The sequence below is a fragment of the Neofelis nebulosa genome, chromosome 18 (genome assembly GCF_028018385.1).
Source record: "Neofelis nebulosa isolate mNeoNeb1 chromosome 18, mNeoNeb1.pri, whole genome shotgun sequence".
Classification (NCBI taxonomy): Eukaryota; Metazoa; Chordata; class Mammalia; order Carnivora; family Felidae; genus Neofelis; species Neofelis nebulosa.
In genome coordinates, this window is record NC_080799.1 from 7,104,034 (window position 1) to 7,126,034 (window position 22,001).

General features: G+C 44.3%; 1 protein-coding gene across 1 annotated transcript in view; it reads left to right on the plus strand.

The window, feature by feature from the left end:
* Positions 1-22,001, plus strand: part of ZKSCAN1 (zinc finger with KRAB and SCAN domains 1) — a 67,575-nt gene that overhangs the window by 23,287 nt on the left and 22,287 nt on the right. The window contains exons 8-9 of the mRNA XM_058711886.1: positions 19,730-20,211; positions 20,826-21,015. Of these exons, the coding sequence (XP_058567869.1) occupies positions 19,730-20,211; positions 20,826-21,015 (672 nt within the window). The remainder of the gene's footprint in view (positions 1-19,729; positions 20,212-20,825; positions 21,016-22,001) is intronic.

A 22,001-nucleotide genomic window follows, 5' to 3' on the forward strand; every position in this document is an offset into this window, starting at 1 on the left:
TCTAAAACAAAACGAGTGTGAGGGTAAGGGTGGGGAGGGTTACAAGCAAAATCAGCGATTATTTTAAAATGAACATATTGTATTTTTATTAACTTGTAGTTAAATATAGGTTATTACAACCAGGTCAACATGATAAGCCTAAATCTATATAGAGAGCTAACTCAGGCATTGTCTTGTTTATCTGTAGACTGGATAAGACAAACCTTTCCTGTTCTGTCAGTCCCTAGTTTCTTAGTTTAGAATAAGTTAGATTGAAAGAAGAAAGTGTGTCTTTGTAATACCCGCAGAATTAAGTTCTTGCTGTTGAAACCTGGCTTCTCATTTCACTAGTCTTAGGAGAGTCCAGACGCTTGGTAGATGTTCAAGAAGTGATTTTTAAATTGCATTTGTTCCTTTAAAATCCTCATTAACCTTTCTAGGAAGGCTTCTTTGAATAAATAATGGGATCTTAGAGGAAAAGTGGTTTGTTTTTTTAAAAGCTAGGGAACTCCTCTATTGAAAATCATTTGAAAACTTGATTGAGGACTAAAGTTTCCATTATGAGAAATGGCAGCAAAATGACACTTACATGCATTTATAGTCAATGGTCCATTGTAGGCGGCCGGTGGTGTCTGATGAATGTTAGAGCAGTGAGGTTGGGGAAGGAGATTGTGGGGAATTGTAATAAATATCTCTATGTTGTTTCTCTTCTGGGTCATGGTAAAACAATAAATTCTCACCTCTAGGTGGCAGTGTTGGTGGCGTTTGCTTTTTGTCCTCCTCCGTTGCATAAATACACATTTTGGGTGAAGGAAAAAGTATAATTTCAAAGTTAAAAACAACGGCACCCCTACAGACCATCTTCGCAGCCGTGAACGTGCTGTAAGTAACTTCACAGGAGCACGTTCCAGGCGGCCTTTCGAAGGCAACCAATGAAAACCTGTGGTGTAAAGTAGCTCTTCCCGATACCCCAAAACCCGATTTTCTCAGAAGACGGAACCATTAAAACAACCTTTGACCAATTTATGACACTCCAAAAAAAACCTGAACATCCTGACGGTTGGTGCAGCAGGTGATCTGTTCAGATCTTCACACTGTGACTTCTCCCCTGATAACCTGGTTCTGTTATTGTGCAATGTAGTGAAACAGACTCCATTTGATTTTTTTTTTTCTTTGTCTCATTTAAATGCTTTATACACCCTATTTAGAAACCAGAATCGAGGCGTGAAACATTCTATCTGCTTCCGTTTCAGGGTTCTTAAGGACTACTAACTCCTGCCCTGCCTGCTCTAGTGGAACATGCAAACTCTTTTTAAAGTAAATAAAAGAAGTAAAAGGTGGCACATGTGAAAAAAAAACAAAACAAAACAAGTTTTTTATGCATTGATCTTCACAATAAAATCCCTATTTAGGGGAACTTTGCCCTGTCCAAGGGTCTTAGCACCCGCTCCCCCCACTGCCCAGAGAGCAGAACCTGAGCTGAGGGCTTGTATGCAGATGATTTATTTGGAGAAGTGATTCCAAAGAACTGAAGTGAGGGACGGGGTAGGCCGAAATGGGAAGAAATCCAATCTGTTATTGAACTTGGTCACTGCCGTGGAGGATGGACCCTATGGCAAATTCCGGCCCTGAGCTAATAAAATCGGCCTTGGGTAAGCAGGGGACCGGAACCTTACCGCACCCCCTCCCCCCCCCCCCCCCAGGGCAAACTGGAGCTCCAAGAGCCAAGGGTCAGGGTTTCTTCCGGAAGCTTCTCAACTTTTTACTCTGCAGTCCAGTTCAAACCCTGGTGGCTGCCTTGCCTTCCTCTCTTCACAGCCGCAGGAGGGAAAGGTGGATGAGGCCACCTTCCTTCCACCCTTACCTTGGTGGACAACCCTATTTGCTGCCAGAGTCTTGGGTTCCCAGTGCAGGTGTCTTCTGCTCTCCAGTCCCCTGTGCTAGTCACAGCTTCACTTCACCCTTTCTCAGCAGATGTCCCTCAGTATTCTTTCCCAAGGGCCCAAGTCCACCAGGACGTGCCTCACTGCCTGGTCCTTCCTGCTCCCTGGAGCCCCTGGCCTTGCTCTCTGGTGCTTCCATGCCCCTCACCCGTCAACACCTGTTCTATGTTTAAATAAACACACCTATAGTTACAAGGAGCAAAAGCAAATTCTGAAAACCTTTGGACTTTGTCCTTTCCTTTTGGGCTACCAAATTCCTCTCTCAAGTGGACCATGACCACTCTTCTCTTAGGTGCTGATCTCCCTCCTGTACCTCAGCTCTTTCCCAACCGTTTAAATGGAAGATCACAGGGGCGCCTGGGTGGCGGTTAAGCGTCCGACTTCAGCTCAGGTCACGATCTCGCGGTCCGTGAGTTCGAGCCCCGCGTCAGGCTCTGGGCTGATGGCTCAGAGCCTGGAGCCTGCTTCTGATTCTGTGTCTTCCTCTCTCTCTGCCCCTCCCCCATTCATGCTCTGTCTCTCTCTGTCCCAAAAATAAATAAACGTTAAAGAAAAAAAAATTTAAATGGAAGATCACAGGTGTTCTTGACAGAGCATTTTCCCTTGTCTTCATTCTCCCTTATCTAGAGCATTTGGCCATTTCCTTGAAACTCCGTCAGTGGCTTGTATTATGCTATCCTTTGGCGGCTCTCTCTTCACTCATGAATAATAAATATCAATTTTTTCTAATCCACACATCAATTTTCCAAAAAAACCAGTTGACTCAAAAGTGCAGAAACAGGCCTAGAAAATGAAGTGACTTACCCAGTAAATGGGAGAGCAGGATTTTATTTCTAAATTTTTATTTTGAGAGAGAGCATGAGCAGGGGAGGGAGAGAGAGAATCCCAAGCAAGCTCTGCACTGTCGATGCAGAGCCCGACTTGGGGCTCAATCTCATGAACAGCAAGATCATGACCTGGGCTGCAATCAAGAGCCCTAAGCTTAACTGACTGAGCCACCCAGGTGCCCCCACTTTATTTTTTTTTTAATTTATTTACTTCCTTTTTTTAAATTTTTTATTTATTTTTGAGAGAGAGCGTGTGAGCAGGGGAGGAGCAGAGAGAGAGGGAAACAGAATTCAAAGCAGGCTTTGAGCTGTCAGCACAGAACCTGATGCAGGGCTTGAACTCACGAACTGTGAGATCATGACCTGAGTTGAAGTTGGACACTCAACTGACTGAGCCACCCAGGTGCCCCTGTTTACTTCCTTGTTTTTAAGTAACCTCTCTACCCAACATGGGGCTTGCACTCAACTCTGAGTCGCATGCTCTTCTGATTGAGCCAGCCAGGTGTCCCCAGAACTAGATTTTAAAACCAGGTGTGTGACTCTAGCAACCGTTCTGTTATGAGCTCAATTCTCCCTCCTTCATAAATCACTTACATGATCCCACAACTATGTTTATGGAACAGCCTCGCACAATGGTTAAACGTACACAGGCCTTGGAGGGAGCCAGTTTGCCTAGGATCAAACCCTTCATCCACCACTTACTTGCTGTGTCTTAGTTACCTCATGTGCAAAATGGGCAGAGAGTTCCTATAAGCATTAAATGAGCCATTACATGTAAGTCATGTGCAACAGTGCCTGACATAAGTGTTCCAAAAATAGGTCACCTGTTATTTCCTCCATGGGCCTCTCGATCTCTCCTGAATATTTAGTTAGCCCTCACAAAAGTCACTTTTTTTAAGTGAAACATCCTGGCATGTCCTCCATTCCATGAGTCCCTAAAACACATAACCCTGAAATCAGCTCCTTGTGAAACTGGGGACCCTGGCTCTGGGCCCATTTCAGTCCCAAATGTTATGTGCAAAAATTTCACAAGGCCTCTGTGATTAAAGTTGCCTCACTCCTTCAGCTGATGCAAGTCCCTTTGCAATCTCAAATCCTCCAGTGAACCAGAATTTCCCCTGGAGGAGTGAAAATTGCTTCCCAGGCTTAAAGGAGCCCTTCCTTGCTTGTCCCAAACTACCCATGTCCCTTTGCCAGTGGACTTACTGCCTCCAAGTCTTCAGCGTGGCCTCTACTCCGGATGCTTGAACACAGGAGGTGGTAGTCTGACTCTACCCTACCTGGGTTAAGTTTGTCGTGTGCCCTACATTTAGTTCTGGATTGCACATTTTAAAAGAGAAACGGTCCAAGTGCTGGATAATAAAAGCAACACCACCTCGTGTGTACAATAAAGGGTTTTTTTTTTTTTCTTGGTGAAGAGAAAACTCACGGGGAACTTGGTCTCTTCCCTCAAATACCTAAAGGCCTGTCATGATAAAAGAGGGATTTGATTTGTTCTGCGTGACTCCCAAGACAGAGAACCCAAAAGCCTTTGCGACAAACACTGACAGGCCATGTGCTAGGAATAAGAGAAGGAAAGAGTGACAGCAGTGAGTAAGGCAGATGAGTGAAGGGGCTCTGCCTGGCTGCTACCAGGACAAATGAGAAAAAGGCACCCCTTCCTCAAGACACTTAGTTGACTGCCTTCTGCCGGCAAGTTGTGATAACCACACAACCTACTGATAACTCCCAGATAATAAGGTGAATGGTGGCCCCTGGGGTGGTGCGGGGTACAAGTTGCATAACTGGAGTAGCCCTTGTGGAAGCCACTGGGAGAAGAAAGAACCTTGTTGCAGGGCCAGCCAGAGCTGTAAGAATTCAGGCACTCAGGTATGGCTGGGGGACTCTTAGAGGCAGGGGGCAGGCAGAAAGGGATTTTGCATTGGGGAGGGCTGGGCCAGATGCCCTTTGTGATCTCCTTCTGTTCTGACATGATGCACATTTTTTTCTGGATTCTTCCAGAAACTAGGGGAACAACTTGCAACCTGCTCTTGTAAAAGTCTTGGCAGGAAACTTCACCTTCTCTTATTAGGGAGAAGGCAGGTGGCTCCTTCCAGAGAGGGCAGAATTGAAAAAAGTGCCTGTGATGGGTAGAGCCATATCTGTCCCTGGGGAAGGGGGCATGGAGGCTAACATTAGACCAGAGAGGGGATCAGAAATAATATTGTAGCCAAGAACACTTAGTGATAGAGAACAAACTATAGGTTGATGGAGGAGGTGGGTGGGAGATGGGCTGGATGGGTGATGGGTACTAAGGAGGCCACTTGTTATGATGATCACTGGGTGTTGTATGTAAGTGAATTCAGAATCACTGAATTCTACTCCTGGCACCAATATAGCACTGTCTGTTAACTAACTAAAATTTTAAAAATAAATAAAATGATCAGGTTAAAAAAATAATACTGTTACCAAATAAACATTTTACATTTTTAAATATTTTCTTAAAGTTTATTTTTTTGAGAGAGAACAAGAGCTCCAATGAGCATTGGGGAGAGGCAGAGAGAGGAGAGAGAGAATCCCAAGCAGGCTCTGTGCTGTCACCACAAAACCCAGCACAGGACTTGATCTCATGAACTATGAGATCTTGACCTGAGCCGAATCAAGAGTCAGATGCTAAACCTACTAAGCCACCCAGGCACCACCCAAATAAACGTGTTTTTTTTTGAAAATTTTTACGTTTCAACGTTTTTTTTGTTGTTTTGTTTTTGTTTTGTTTTTTTTGGGGACAGAGAGAGACAGAGCATGAACGGGGGAGGGGCAGAGAGAGAGGGAGACACAGAATCGGAAACAGGCTCCAGGCTCCGAGCCATCAGCCCAGAGCCTGACGCGGGGCTCTAACTCACGGACCGCGAGATCGTGACCTGGCTGAAGTCGGACGCTTAACCGACTGCGCCACCCAGGCGCCCCTTTTTTTTGAAAATTTTAATGTTTTATTTATTTTTGAGACAGAGAGAGACAGAGCATGAATGGGGGAGGGTCAGAGAGAGAGGGAGACATAGAATCTGAAGCAGGCTCCAGGCTCTGAGCTGTCAGCACAGAGCCCGACGTGGGGCTCGAACCCACGGACCGTGAGATCATGACCTGAGCCGAAGTCGGATGCTTAACCGACTGAGCCACCCAGGCGCCCCCCAAATAAACATTTTAAATGATTAAAAAAATATATTGTAGCCAAAAGTGATGAAGACTAGAAGTCTCACTGTTGGTATAGTCAGTTACAAAGCCAGTGCACTTTTGTGTGATCCAAACACTTGAAGTTGTCAGAGAAGGTGGGGCACCTGGCTGGCTCAGTCAGTAGAGTGTAGGACTCTTGATCTCAGGGTTGTGAGTTTGAGCCCCACACTGGGTGTAGAGACTACTTAAAGTTGTCAGAGAAGGTACTATTATGCCTATTTTCCTGATAATCAAATTGCAGATCTAAATCTCCCAAGGCTCATTGGCAACGGGGCTCCAGCTTCAAGCTGTGAGGTTGTCTAACTACATCACTCTGCTTTTATTCTCTTTTCCTTTCATTTATTTTTTCTTTCTTTTTTAAAATATACATATTTAAAGTTATCTCTACACCCAATGTGGAGCTCAAACTCAGGACCCCAAGATCAAGTCACAAGCTCTACTGACTGAGCCACCCAGGCACCCATCCTTTCATTTTCTTTAGCTGAATGAATGTTTTTGCAGCTCCCCAACATGCTGTACGTGTGGACCCCTTCCAGGAAGAAAAAAAAGGAAGTTTTCACAGTTGGAATGGGACAGAAGTTCACTGAGCCCTGTTTTAGGAGAAATCAAGATTTGATCGCCCTCTACTGGCTAAGCTAGTGATGGCAGCAAGAAGAAGCCGTGGTGAGAATGAGCAAGGAAGATCCAGAGAGTCACCATTTTAGGGACAAACTTGACCACCATGCTGCTGGTAGGGAAGGGAGGAAGCTAGAACCTACAGTAACCAGTGGTAGCTTTTCCCCTTCTGGACTTCTGCTACAAGGAGAGGGAATGCTTTTTCTTTTTCAGGCCAAATAATCTTTCAAGCAAAAAAGAACTGGATAATGTAGAGAAAATGGGAGAGTATGGAGGTCATTTAGGAACCATGGACCTTCAGAGGGCCCTCGGTCAGTTCAGACATTTTACATTCCAAGATTCAGAAGCAACTTTCAGATCATGGAACTGTTGTGAGTGATCGCTAGGACATGATAGATTTTAAATATTTTGAAGGGCTGGCAAGAAGAACAACTACATTTTGTGAGATAAAAGGACCAATCAAAACCAGGGTTGAAATTGTAGGAAAACAGATTTTTGCTTTAATGTAAAGAAATTTCAGCAATTAGAACGTCCCAAAAGGAGGGAACTGTTCTCTAAATGAGTAAGCTCCCTGCCATGTAAATGGTTAGAAGCAGAGGGCTGCTCACAGAAAGAGTGTTCGCACGTTAACAAGAGGCTAGTCTGTGGTTGCCTACGATGCCTTATTCAGGCACCATTTATTGGTCTCATCTCTATTTTCATTGACCACATCTGAAATTATTTGCTTACATATCTACCAAGAACTGTATTTTTCATTTTTTCCTTGTGCTTTAATACAATGGCTGACACATTCTTGGTATTTGTCAAATGAATTCACTGGAAAAGTATGAGGTTCTTGGAAATCAAAACTGTTCTGAAGAGGAAATGCAGGTGACACACCACAGTGAGCCACCAGTCAAGTTGGCTAACTTTTCCTTTGCTCTCTTGTGGTTGTGCTATAGTTATTTTAATGGAAGAAAATAATGACTCACCCTAAGTTAATTTGCTTTAATAAAGTATGATTTGCATGGATAGCCTGTTGATCTTCCTAATGCTTTTTAAAAAAAAATTTTTTTAATTTATTTAGTTTGAGAGAGATAGAGTACGTGTGTGTCAGAGAGGGACGTAAAGAAGGAAAGAGAGAGAATCCCAAGCAGGCTTAAGTCAGTCCAAAGCCCAGCTCGGGCTTACTCTCATGAACCATGAGATCATGACCCGAGCCGAGATCAAGAGTCAGACACTTAACCTACTGAGCCACCCAGGCAGCTCTATCATCCTAATGCTGTTTTGAAAAACCTGTTGAGATAGGGGCACCTGGGTGGCTCAGTGGTTGAGCATCCAACTTCTGCTTGGGTCATGATCTCATCGTTCATGAGTTCGAGCCCTGCATTGGGCGCACCGCTGTCAGCACAGAGCCTGCTTTGGATCCTCTGTCCCCCTCTCTCTCTGCCACTCCCCCACTCCCCCTCTCTCTCAAAAAGGAGAGAGAGAGATTAATAATAAACATTAAAAAAAAAACTTTTGAGATATAGTAAGGACACAGGATTGAATTAGAGAATCTGTATTCTACTCTCAGCTCCACTACCAACTAGCTCACTAGTGTGGCTTGGATATGATTTCTCCAGGCATTGGTGTTTTGTTTTATTTTTGGTGGTTTTTTTTTTTTTTTTTTTTAACATTTATAGAGGGAGATAAAGAATCCAAAGCAGGCTCCAGGCTCCAAACTGTCAGTGCAGAGCCTGATGCAGGGCTCAAAGTCATAAACTGTGAGATCATGACCTGAGCCAAAGTCAGACACTTAGCTGACTGAGCCACCCAGGTGCCCCAGCATTAGTTTCTTCATCTGAAAACAAGAGCATAACCAGATTATCCTTAAGGTCTATTTTGGCATTAATATTTTCCAACTCTGGGCCCCTTTGCTTTAGACAGAGCAACAGGCTTGGAATTGGAAGGGTTTCCTTCAGGCCCCAACATCACAGCTCACTGGTTGCATGGCTAGGCAAAGATCCTTTTGACTAAGAGACTGGATTGAGCACGACCAAGACATCAACATGCATGTGGCTCATGGAATTGTGCAGGTTTCCTGGTTTTCCTCTAGTGATTCTGTTCCCTTCAACCATCTCTTATTCCTCCAGTCTAATTCAGAGGCAGTAGAGTATTTATTTTTTTTTTTAATTTTTTTTTCAACGTTTTTTTTTTTTTTTTAATTTATTTTTGGGACAGAGAGAGACAGAGCATGAACGGGGGAGGTGCAGAGAGAGGGAGACACAGAATCGGAAACAGGCTCCAGGCTCCGAGCCATCAGCCCAGAGCCTGACGCGGGGCTCGAACTCACAGACCGCGAGATCGTGACCTGGCTGAAGTCGGACGCTTAACCGACTGCGCCACCCAGGCGCCCCGAGGCAGTAGAGTATTTAAAAGCACAGGCTTTGGAGAAAAGAGCCAAGTGTGAATCTTGACTTTCCAGCAGATCACTTGTATGACACTGGTCAAGGTACTTACTTTTCTGAGCCCCAGTTTCCTGATCTGTAAAACAGACATTTCAATATTTCACAGGGATAAGTATTCTCAGGTCTATAATATTTCATAGGATTGATATAATGAAGATAAATGTGTATAGTAGATTGTTCCCCAAAATAGTCACATTATCTCCCATCCCACATACTCTTTCACAATGAAATAGAGAAATTTCTTTCACCAAGGAATAAAGTCTGTCTTCTTCCCCTTGAATCTGGCCCAGTGGCCTGTTTAATTTTTTTAAATGACTTATTTATTTTTGAGAGAGAGAGAGAGAGAGAGAGAGAAAACAGAGGAGGGGCAGAGAGAGAGGGAGACACAAAATCTGAAGCAGGCTCCAAGCTCTGAGCTGTCATCACAGAGACTTATGTGGGGCTTGAACTAACAAACTGCTAGATTATGGCCTGAGCCAAAGTCAGACACAACCGACTGAGCCACCCAGGTGCCCCTGCACACAGTGGCCTGTTTAAACAATCTAATATGGTAGAAATGATGCTGTGTAACTTCCAAGGCTGGGCTCTAAACATCTGCAAGTTCCACCCTGACTTCTTAAAATGCTCCTCTTGGGGAAGCCAGCAGTCATGTCATGAGGAAGCCCGAGCAGCCATGCGGAGACACTCACATGGAGGAGCACGGAACCCCCAGGCCAACATCCCAGCTGAGCTTCCAGTCTGTGGGCCGGCCCCAACCACCAGCCATCCCAGTCCCTTAGGACACCACAGGAAGCAGAAGAACCCAGCCAATTCACAGATTTGTGAGATCAAATGAGAAATGATAACTGTTGTGTTAAGTCACTAAGTTTTGAAGTAGTTTTTAATGCAGCAATAAAGAAGTGAAACCAAGTGCTTAACAGTACCTTGCCCATAGTAAGTACTCTAAGGAGGTGTATGGAGGGGATGGTAATGGTAAATGTTGTGAAAGGGTTTGACATTAAGGGAAAAACTAACAGGAGTATGAAGCAAGCTGTATGAAGGTATTAAAGGTGTTCTCCACATTCCTAGGGGCTCCCCCACCTCTTCAAAACAGCACAAGATGATACAGGAAGTGGCCATCCTTACATTGAACTTTTCTATCATTTCCATTCATTGATCTTAGTTCTGAATTCCGGGGTCCCCTAAGACAAATTTCTTTTGGAAATGACAACTCTTTGTATTTGAAAACTACGACTACTTTGTCCCTCATTCTCCCCTCCTCTTCTCCTACCTAAAGTAAGGAAGGAAAAATTCTTCAGATTCTCTCTGGTCACATTAGGTATGGTGTTCAGACCTCACACCCTCTGATTTGTTCATTTCTGGATGACCATTGGCTTTTGGTGCCTGTTACAGGTGGTGTCGAGAACCCACCCATCTTAGATGTCTGACCAATGCATGTGGGAAGGAATGAATGAAACAAGACTGACCATGGGATAACTGTTGACACTGGCCAGTTGGTACATGAAGGCCCACTGTCATCCTCTCTACTTTTGTCTTTGAAAATTAAATTTTTTTAATGATCCTAGAAAAATAGGGGGAAACATAGTCATGTTTCTGTGAAGTTACGGTGCCTTTAATCAGGGATTTCGTGTTCAGGGATGTTGCTGTCCTTCAGTATGTGTACCTTTTGAGGAATCAGGCAAAAGCAAAATCAATGGGGGCTGGGAAGGGGGTGCCGAAAGAAACATTGAGAATCAAGCCTGAAATCTGCGGGAGCAGCGAGAGAAAAAGGTAGGCAGAAACTTCTTTAACCAGTCCTGCAGCATCAGGAGCACTTAGAGGGCAACCTCCGAGATTTCTGCCCAGGAAATTTAGAATCCGCAAAAGCCCCAAAGGCACGGCGACTTAGATTGATGCCACCGTGACCCAGGTCCGAGATTGATCACTGAATCTCTGACTTCGTGGGCCAAGCGTGCGGGTCCGTGTCCATAAACGTGGGCCGCGTTCTCACGAGACGACGGGCTCAGGTCTCGGGCGAACGGGTTCTGAAGTCCACGAAGGGACCGAGGTCGCTGCGCCGAGCCCGCGCCTTTCCCTGGACCGGGACTACAGAGATTGGGTGCGAGAACCCGCGAAGCCTTCACCTGGCTGGCACTTCCTTGGTTTAAAAGGTGGGGGGGGGGGGGGGGGTAGTGGCGGCTGGGGAACGAGGTTCCTGCTAGTTCACGTAGTGGAGCGACCTCGCCCGTCCCCAAGACGCCAAAACCCCCGACTAACCAAGACACCGAGAGGCAGAGACGACCTCCCCCCGGTCCTAGAGGGACCGCTACGGCCCCGGACAACTCCCGCGGGGGGGCGGGGTTCTGACGAACTTCCGGCTGCGCCGGCCGCGGGGTGCGTCGAGGCACCAGCGCTTCCAGCGGCCCCAAATCCGGTGAGTCTTTGGATTCCTGGTTCGCGTAGCTGCGGGAGAGGGAACCTTGGGTGAAAGGGTTCGGAGAGGGAAGAGGGGTTGAGCAGCTGTGGCCTCTGGAGAACCCCCCCCAGACCGGTCCTGGGAGGGCTGTGGGGAGGAGCTCCGTGCTCCTACCCAGCTAAGCTGGTGGAGGCTCGTCCTCGCCTTTTCCTGCCCTCCCCGGCGGTTTCTCAGATAAACTGCTTCTTTCGCGTTCCAGAGCAGATTTTCTGTGCTCTCCCTGAGACGGGCCCTTAGTCCGTCGGACCCAGACTGCCTTCTCTTTTTTCCTTGCTCTTAACAGTAAGTCCGAACTCGGGGCTAGTTGATGAGAACATGTCTGAGGGGTTTGGGGACCTGCGGTGGGAAACCGAGCCTCTTCAGAAGTCCCGGGTAGCTATTGATCCAAGAGGGAATAGTTCCGTTGGGCTTTGTTCAGATTAGAAAGCACATACACAATAAGGATCTGCTCGAGTTTGGAAACACATTTCTAGGTTACCATTCATAAATAGTTTCTCGAGAGGAAGGCGATCTGGTGGGTGAGGTCCTTGGAAACCTATGTTATATAAAGGAAGAGTTGAAAGAACTGTGAAGGAAAGAGTCAAGAGGCAAAACAATTGTTTTCAGGGATTGGGGAGCTGCTATGCAGAAAGTTAAGTACTGTACAGTAGAATTCCGTGCCTCAAGAATTAACCAAATTTGCTTGCCTGCGAGTTTTCAGGTACACAATGTGTGTGTTAAAAGCATTCTAGCAATAGTTGGTAAGTACCATTAAATTGTTACCATCTATTTTAATTTGGTTTATTTATGCCTCATCTTGTTCCGGAATGGGTTTGGGGCACTTCTATAAGAGAGTATAAGTTTTGGGAAATTGGCATAAAAGAGGGGGAAAAAACCACCTGGGAACAAGAACAGTTCCCTTCTGGTTATAGTAGACCATAAACTTTTGCTTGATGAGCCTCTTGTGCTACACATTCTAGATAGTCTAAAGAAAGTAGTTCACCGTGGTTGAAGACAATCTGAATTAGTAATGAAACCTCCTCTTTTCTACCCACATGCTTTCTTTATTTTATAAATACTGTATTAAGAAAAACTCAGAAGCCAGGGCACCTGGCTGGCTCAGCCAGTGTAGCACGGGACTCTTGATCTCAGGGTTGTGAGTTCAATCCCCACATTGGGCATAGAGCTTATGATACATAGATAGATAGATAGATAGATAGATAGATACGCAGGCATAGAGTTTACAATAAATAAATAGATTAATTAATTAATTAAAAAGAAAAATTCAGAAGCCATGACCTGGAGGGCATCCCGAGATGAAACTTTAGGCAAACTCAGCATGACCAAATGTGAAATAACTGGCTTTGCTCAAGGGAAAAAAAAAAAAAAATTACAACAGAGCATTACCAGGTTTTTAAAAAGTCTTTGCTAGTCCAATAGATGGAAGCATTTCATTGCAGCTTTAATTTCCATTTATTCTGTTGTAAATAAGGTGAAGCATCTTTTCATGGATTGATTACTAAGCTGAGATTTGAAAGACAAAAAGAAGTTTGTCTGAGAATTGGGCATTATCAGTGCATTGGGAATGAGCAGGGAAGCAATGAGACAGAATGAAGAGGCAGAGGCCATGTTGTGACTTTTTTTTTTTTTTTTTTTTTTTTTTTTTTTCAACATTTTTTATTTATTTTTGGGACAGAGAGAGACAGAGCATGAACGGGGGAGGGGCAGAGAGAGAGGGAGACACAGAATCGGAAACAGGCTCCAGGCTCCGAGCCATCGGCCCAGAGCCTGACGCGGGGCTCGAACTCACGGACCGCGAGATCGTGACCTGGCTGAAGTCGGACGCTTAACCGACTGCGCCACCCAGGCGCCCCCACGTTGTGACTTTTGTCTGCCATACAGAGAAGTTAATAAAATGGTTGTAAAGAGCAGGGTCATATGTGCAGATCTGTATTCTAAACCTCTGCTGGTACTAGACTTTTAATGTGTGAAACTTGATTTTTAGAGGAGGCATCGTCAGGGGTCAAGGGCAGGATTCCGCAAGATGGGGCACTTTAACTTTAGCACAAACATTATTTTGAGTTAAAAGCAATTGAAACCCAGCAGATTCAGGAAAGGCTCTTTACCTTCCCCCTCAAGTGCCTGCCTACACCAGGAAGAGAGCTATTAATGAGATTGCTTTTTACCTAAGAAACCTGCATAAAAGGGCACCGTTTGTTTTCCTAACATCTCCTCTCACCTCTCTTTTGGTCTTCCTCATCTTTGTATCCTCAGACCCCTTTCCTTAGCTCAGGTTGTTATTTAAGGCTCCATGTTGCCTCACTGCCTTTGGGATTTCATATCTATGTGGATTCCCTGTACACACAAAACTAAATTTGATGGGGGCGCCTGGGTGGCTCAGTCGGTTAAGTGGCCAACTTCGGCTCAGGTCATGATCTCACGGTCCGTGAGTTCGAGCCCCGTGTCGGGCTCTGTGCCGACAGCTCAGAGCCTGGAGCCTGTTTCAGATTCTGTGTCTCCCTCTCTCTGACCCTCCCCCGTTCATGCTCTGTCTCTCTCTGTCTCAAAAATAAATAAATGTTAAAAAAAAAAAAACAAAACTAAATTTGATATTCTCCTGTTAAAAAAAAAATTTTAAGGTAAGCTCTACACCCATCATGGGGCTCAAACTCACATTACCGAGATCCTCTTCCTACTGAGCCAGCCAAGTGCCCCTCGATTTTTCTTTAAACAAACACACAAACACGCCTCTGCTGGTAGCCTTTGAGCCTGTGGAATTGGAGTTGCCAAACTGGAAAATGGCCTGTGCAATTTCAAAGGAGGAAAAGACTGTTGTAACATCAACTAGTCAAAAGTGTTTGATGTGGGGAATGAGTTTAAGAATTCTCTATGCTTGCACCAATGGGTTAGCAAGGCTTAGGGTGGAAAGCCACCAGAGGGGGAAAGTGCCCAAAGCCAGTCATTAAGTAAGACAAAGCATAGAGGCAGAAAGCCCTGGGTGAAAGAGTCTAAAGTTAGCTGTGCTGAAGAGTGCCTTGTTAACCCTGAGGTTGCAAGCTCAAGCAATCTTAAACTTTGGAGATAACAGCTAATTGGCTAAATCACCTACAGAAAAAATTTTCCATCTGCCACCAGTATATCACTGTGTTTTGATCTCAACTTCAAAACGCAGCTTGCCCCCCAAACCCTTTGCTTCTTACACAAGTTAATGGTCACTATCTGATCATTTCCTTCCGCACGTTTACCACATATGTAAAATCTTGAGAGCTCAATACATACAGAGGTGAAACCCCTGTTCTGGGCTCTTGTCTCCTCTCTGACATTAGCCTCTCGTATTCATTTCTGTGTCTGCTCTCTTGCTGGACAAGAGAGAGCTCCAGACTCAAAAGTCTGTGACAGTTTGATAAAAGTAAAAGTAAGCTTTGTGATATGTTTAAAATAGATCTGCTAGAAACTTTATTTCATTAAGCCAATATTCTAATAATTGTTGAATGAGAGTCAGAAATTAATTATTGCTCCTAGAGACAAAGCAGGTACCTTTTAAAAAGAAATCATAAAAAGGCTTCATAACTTTTTAAAAGTATCTAAGAATGGTCTGCTTCAACATCGTAAGTATTAAAGTTAACAGCTGTGCTTCTCTCCCCCCCCCCATATTTTTAATTTAAATGTTTTATTTTATTTTTAAGTAATCTCTATACCCATCATGGGGCTTGAACTCACAAACCCCAAGATCAAGAGTCACATGCTGCACTGACTGAGCCAGCCAGGTGTCCCTTAAATGTTTTTAGAATAGTTTTAGATCTATAGAAAAGCTCAAAGATAGTACAGAATTCCCATATACCTTTTCTCCAGTTATTGTTAACCCCTTGCATTACTGGGTACATTTGTCACAACTAAGGAACCAACACTGATATATTACTATTAATTAAGCTCCGCACTTTATTTGAAGGTGAGAATCATGAATGGTGAGATTATGACCTGAGCCGAAGTGAGACACTTAACTGACTAAGCCACCCAGGCACCCCTGTACTGATATTTTTTTTAAGCCTGATTTTACAGCTTTTATTCCATGAGTACACCCAAAGATCCATATATCACATTCATTCTTCCCACAGATATTTGAGTACCTGCAAAATACCAGGTGTATTGTAGATGTTTGGAATATAGCAGCGAAGAAAACGGATGAAAGTCTCTGCCCTCAGGAGTTGGTATTCAAGAAGGAAACAGGCGGTTTAAAAAAAAAAAAAAAGGTAAAATATGTGGTATATGTATGGAGGTAAGTGATGTGGAGGAGAGTAAATTAGCATAAGGAGTTCTGGGGTGAGCAAGAGTTGTGTGCAGTTTAAAATATGGGGTCAGGGGGGTGCCTGGGTGGCGCAGTCGGTTAAGCGTCCGACTTCGGCTCAGGTCACGATCTCGCGGTCCGTGAGTTCGAGCCCCGCGTCAGGCTCTGGGCTGATGGCTCGGAGCCTGGAGCCTGTTTCCGATTCTGTGTCTCCCTCTCTCTCTGCCCCTCCCCCGTTCATGCTCTGTCTCTCTCTGTCCCAAAAATAAATAAAAAACGTTGAAAAAAAAAATTAAAAAAAAATAAATAAATAAAATATGGGGTCAGGGATGCCTTGGCGAGAACATAGTACAGACCTGAAGGAGCCAGCCATATATAATCTGGAGGAAGCATTCGGCAGAGGGAACGCCATGCTCTGAGGGGGGAAGCTTGCCCCACATGTTCAAGGGACAATGTGGTTGGGGGTCAATGAACAAGAGAGAAGTAGAAGATGAAGTCAGACGGGCAACAGAGCTGAGACCTCATGAGGCCTTGCTGGCCATTGTGATGACCTTGCCCTTTACTCTAGGAGACACTGCCTCGAAAGGCGTGAGCAGAATGGTATGACCTGACTTGTATGTTAACAGGGTTGCTCTGGCTGCTTGTTGGCACTAGACCCAGGGGCAGGGGTGGAAGCACTTAGCAGGCTCTTGCAATACTCCAGGCAAGTAGGGGAGGGGCTGGGATGCAGTACTGGAGGTAGTGCGAATTGGTTGAACATTGGATCTTTTGGACGTAGAGCTCACAGGATTCGCTTATGAATTGTATGTAGAATGAGAAGGAGTCTGGGATAACCAGGTTTTTTGTTCCAAGAAAACAGAATGATTTAGTCGCCATTAACCGTCAAGTAGGTAGTTGGTCACATGAGTCTAGAGTTCAAAAGAGAGCTCTGGGCTGGAGATTAATTGGTGGTTGGGAGTACGTGGATGGTAATTAGAGCCATGTGACTGGATGAAATCTCTGGGGAGAATGAATGCAGCAGGGATGAAGTGGTCCAAGCACCTATCCCTCCACTCATTTGAGGTCTTGCAAAGACACGGATTTGAGTTGTGGGCAGCATCCAAGGGAAACTTTTTCTTCTTAAGAATTTTTTTTTTTGTTTTTAACATAATCTCCACATACAATGTGGGTCTCAAGCTCACAACCCCGAGGTCAAGAGTCGCATGCTCTACCAGCAGAGCCAACTAGGCACTCCACCTTTTTTTCTTTAAATGTACTATGTACATGCTTTGCAGAGGTAGTTATGTGATCTGTGAGATTGGATATGCCATTCTGGGAACAGATCCACATGAATCTGATACAGGTCACTTCCTGTTGAATGCCACCTGTGCTAAGTAATTCCTCCCTTGTGCCTTGCTGAGTTTCCCAGGCTTGATCCCAGAAGCTGAGCAACCCAAACAGATTCCAGTGTCTTTCCTATTCTAGGTATGCACTTCTGTGAGTGGAGTGTGAAATTTTGTAACCAGTTATGAGAAGGTATTTCAGCACTGCAGAGATCTACTTTTAAGCATTTCAAATGAATGCTCCCAGCACTATTCCATCTGTTATTTTAAGGTCATTTTAGCCTTTTGTGCTAGTGCCTTTATTTAGGAAACTAGATGGTGTGCTTCTCTCCTGGCTGTTTTCAAGTTATTCTGAACTTGGGAGCTCCAGAAGTGTATTGGATGTGCAGAGCAGTGTGAGGGAGTACGTGCTGCTGATTTGGGTCCACCCTGTCAAGACACCTGTTGATATCTCCTAGGATGCTTCAGATTTGGGGTACAGTGGAGAGGAATCCCAAGTACCGGCATCCCTAGAAGTCTCAACTAATTAGTAGCTGATAATTATTGAAATTTTCATAAAAAGTTATTTATTGAGGTTCTAGTCATAGGATCCCATTTTATATTTTTTAGAATTACTAGAATTAAAAATAAATAAAAAATAAAATTATCAGAATTGGTCACAAAATCAGTGGAGAGCAGTCATAGAAAATGTATGTTTTTAATGTGTGTTTATTAAATGTGTGAAAGTAAATACTTAAGTAACATACTAGGGACACCTGGCTGACTTAGCTGGAGCGTGCAACTTGATCTCAGGGTTATGAGTTCGAGCCCCACGTTGGGGGTAGGGATTAGTAAAATAAAAAACTTAAAAAACAAAAGCTGTTGACATAGATGTGCATTTGTTGGGGGCGTTCTGCATGGTCTGTGATTGCTTTTTTGTTTGTTTGTTTGTTTGTTTGGAAGTCCATGAAGTTGTTGGATTAGTAGTAAAACCAATTTGGTTTGCCCTTAAAGATTTTCTGATATAAAAGTAATAATACCCATTGTAGAAAATTTAGAAAATGAAAAAAAGAATTTAAAAATTGAATTCATCTATAACCCAGCAATATCACTGTTTGTGTTTTATCCTTTTTCCTTTGTTGTGATTATGGGGATGTATGTGAGACTTGCCACTTAGAGTGACTTCAGGCCAGAGGTGGATGTGCATGTCAGCCATCAGCATACTCAAGTTTTTATTTTCGTTTTTATTTTTTTCATACCGAAGTTTTCAAATGCCTTAGATTTAGGTTATCTTTGACGCCTCTATTTTCCCATCTTCTGCAAGCTATTTGTACATCCTTTTTATGGTCTCTATCCTTGTTACCATTATCATTTCATGTAACAAAAACCTGTGTAGATTTTTATCCGTTTGGCTCTTCACTGAGACTGCTGGAGTTGTCCTGCTCTCAGTTGTCCAAACCCAGAATGGGACGTCTACATGACCTGACAGATGCTGCCTGAAGTTTGGAAACATGCTTAGGAAGGCCAGCCACAAGCATGTAAGGTTAATTCATGCAGGTTTCTTTCAGAGTATACTTCATGAATGCCACTAATTGTATAGTCTGATTCTGTTGTCTGTTTACTCCTATACTTTCCATCTCCCCCACAGACTTGAAAGCCCTGTGGGGGTGAGAGCACATCTGTCTTACTCATCACTGCAGTCCCAGCTCAAAGCCCGTGGCAGGTATTCAAGTCAATGCTGAGTGAAGGGACTTCATTTTTTGGGCAAGTGAGGGAAAAAGAAGTAATTATATTTACTACAGATGTTTTTGGTGTTCTAATGTATCGACTGACACATAATTAGAATATTTAGTATTTAAAAGAAAAATACTTTAAGCATTTTTTTGTATCATTTGCTATGACTTAATTTTTACCTATTCTCAACAATACATATCTCATCAAAATAAATACCTCTGTAAGAATATAGGTTACTTTTAGTTTAATTTGCCATTCACTTATCTTTTTTAAGTAGGCTCTACGCCCAACATGGGGCCCTAAGTCATGACCCTGAGACCGAGTCACATGCTCCACCGGCTGAGCCAGCCAGGTGCCCTTGACTAACAAGTTTTTAATGTTGAATCTCAAAGTCTTAGATTTAGACAGGCTGCAGTTGGCCTGTAGGTATCCTGTTGAAATCTCAGGAGTTGTAAGATTCTGAAACAGGTCTTAGAGCAAAGTTAATTTAAATTTAATTTTAGGGGTCCCTGGGTGGCTCAGTTGGTTGAGCATCCCACTGTTGATCTCAGCTGAGCTAACACATGATCCCAGTGTTGTGGGATCCAGCCCCACATTGGGCTCCACACTGAGCATGGAGCCTGCTTGAGATTCTCTCTCCCTCTGTTCCTCTCCCCACTGTGTTCAGTGTCTCTCTCTCTCTCTCTCTCTCAAATTAAAAAAAAAATTATGTACAAATTAAAATTTTAAAAAATAATAAATTTAATTTTTAAATTATGCCATAGTGTACTTTTTATCAGAGTGGAGACAGTAAAATTGAAGTAGGATATCCTGAGCTGACTCTTGAATGATTTTGGACAATTATTTTTGTGTGATAGTTCTGTGGTGGCCATAATTTCCACAATTTGTTGTGCTGACAGTGTGGCTGTAAAGACCTAAAAAGCATCCTTTTTTTCTTTTTGTAATTTATGGTAACCATATTTTCTCAGGTTTAACGTGTAGCCCTAAGGATCCAGAAACCCAAAGGAACCACTATTCCTGCTCCACACAGTCCCATCCGTAGTGAGGCTGTTTCTGGAATCTGTGTGATGACCAAGGTTTTAGGCATGGCTGCACTTCGGGTTCCTCGGCCTCCACGGGAGAGGGGGCCTGTGGTGGTTAAAGATGAGGAAGAGGAAGGGAAGTGCCTTCCTAGCCTGGAGGTGTTCCGCCAGCGCTTCCGGCAGTTTGGGTACCATGACACACCTGGCCCCCGGGAGGCCCTGAGCCAGCTCCGGGTGCTCTGCTGTGAGTGGCTGAGGCCCGAGATCCACACCAAGGAGCAGATCCTGGAGCTGCTGGTGCTGGAGCAGTTCCTGAGCATCCTGCCCCAGGAGCTCCAGGCCTGGGTGCAGGAGCACTGCCCGGAGAGCGCTGAAGAGGCCGTCACTCTCCTAGAAGATCTGGAGCGAGAACTGGACGAGCCAGGGCAGCAGGTAGGCTGGGGAGACCTTTTCTGCTATGAGATTGAGAGCATAGCATTCGGGGCAGGCTAGGTTTGTCCATCCAATGAGAGTAGCTGAATGGAAGTTTCTGCTGACTTACACTGTGTTTCCTCCTGTATTTCTTCTACCGTCCAGTATTGATCTTTAGCTTTGGGAGTTGAATGAGATGGATGGGTTTCCTTTTTTGTTCCCTTAGAGGTTGTACGTTAGCTCTCCTGGTGTTCTTTCATTCTGCAGTTGACCCTTGAACCACACAGAGGTTAGGGGTGTCAGCCCTGCCTCCCCAGGACATGTGCATTTGAGGATCCCAATATAACTTTGGATTCCCCTGAAACTTCTAAATAGTCTACTGTTGACCAGAAGCCTTACCAATAACACAAATGGTCAATTAACACTTACTTTGTATGTTATATGTATTCTATGCTACATTCTTGTAATAAAGTAAGCTAGAGAAAGGAAAGCCTTAAGAAAATCATAAGAGACACATTTACTATATTGTATGTCTCAAAAAAGAGATGCATGTTTAAGTGGACCTGGGTAGTTCAGACCCATTGTAGTTCCAAGGTGAGCTGTGCATAAACTCCATCATTCCTCATTGTCTCTAGGCCTCACCGCCTCCAAATGAGCAGAAACAGATGTGGGAGAAGAGATCCTCTTCAGGAACGGCAAAGTTTCCAAGCAGTGTGCAGCCCCAGTCTGTGGAGACCAGTCACAGATGCGAAGCTTGGGAGCCCTTGTACATTCAGGAGACTGGGGAAGAGCAGGATTTCACTCCAGAGATGAAACAGAGTCAAGGTAGGGGCTGTCTGTCATGCCACCTGCTTGGTGCCCCGGGCCTTTGTGGTGAAAGAAACAGAATAATTCTAATTCCCGGTTGCAAGGCAGTGCCCTAGACTGACTTGCCTGGTCTGGCTGCAGAGGCAGAATGAGTGCCTGAGTGTCTTTCATCCCTAGGTGCATCTCAGCCAGAGTCCTAGCAAGGGAACATGACATCCTCTTCTCTTGAAAGGGTGGGTTGAAGTGAGTTTAAAAAAGGGACTGTTCGGGGCCCCTGGGTGGCTCAGTCTGTCCCCCACTCTTGATTTTACCTCAGGTCGTGATTTCATGATTCATGCCCCATGTTGGACTCTGTGGTGGCAGTGAGGAGCCTGCTTGGGATTCTCTCTCTCTGCCTCTCCCCAGTAGTGCTCGCTCTCTCTCTCTCTCTCTCAAAATAAATAAACATTTTAAAAATGTAAAACAGGAGACTGTTCACAGAGGTGTGACAGGTTGAATGAACCAGTAAGAGATGATGCTTGTTTATTTGTTAATATTGTTAATAATTGGGTGAACCTGTTAACGTCAGCATTGGATTATGCAGAAATGGTCCCTGGTAAATTCTTTTCAGCTTCCAGTTCATAAGGCTATTTAAAATTTTTAGCTTAGAGGCACGTGGGTGGCTCATTTGGTTAAGCATCTGACTCTTGATTTCAGCTCAGGTCATGGTCTCACACTTCATGAGATCGAGCCCTGCATCAGGCTCTGTGCTAACAGCATGGAGCTTGCTTGGGTTTCTTTCCTTCTGTCTCAAAATAAGTAAATAAACTTAAAAAAATTTTTTTTAGCTTATGTATTAAGTTACTTATTTCCCACACATAGTACATGGCAACTTCAGGGAAAATCTGTACATGTAGCCAAGTGTGACTGCTCATCACAGAGAATGAAAGGGACTTTTATCTACTGCTGCTGGGGTCCCCAGCAGACAGGAAGTAGGGGGTGAACGTGGAAGGAAATAGATGGGT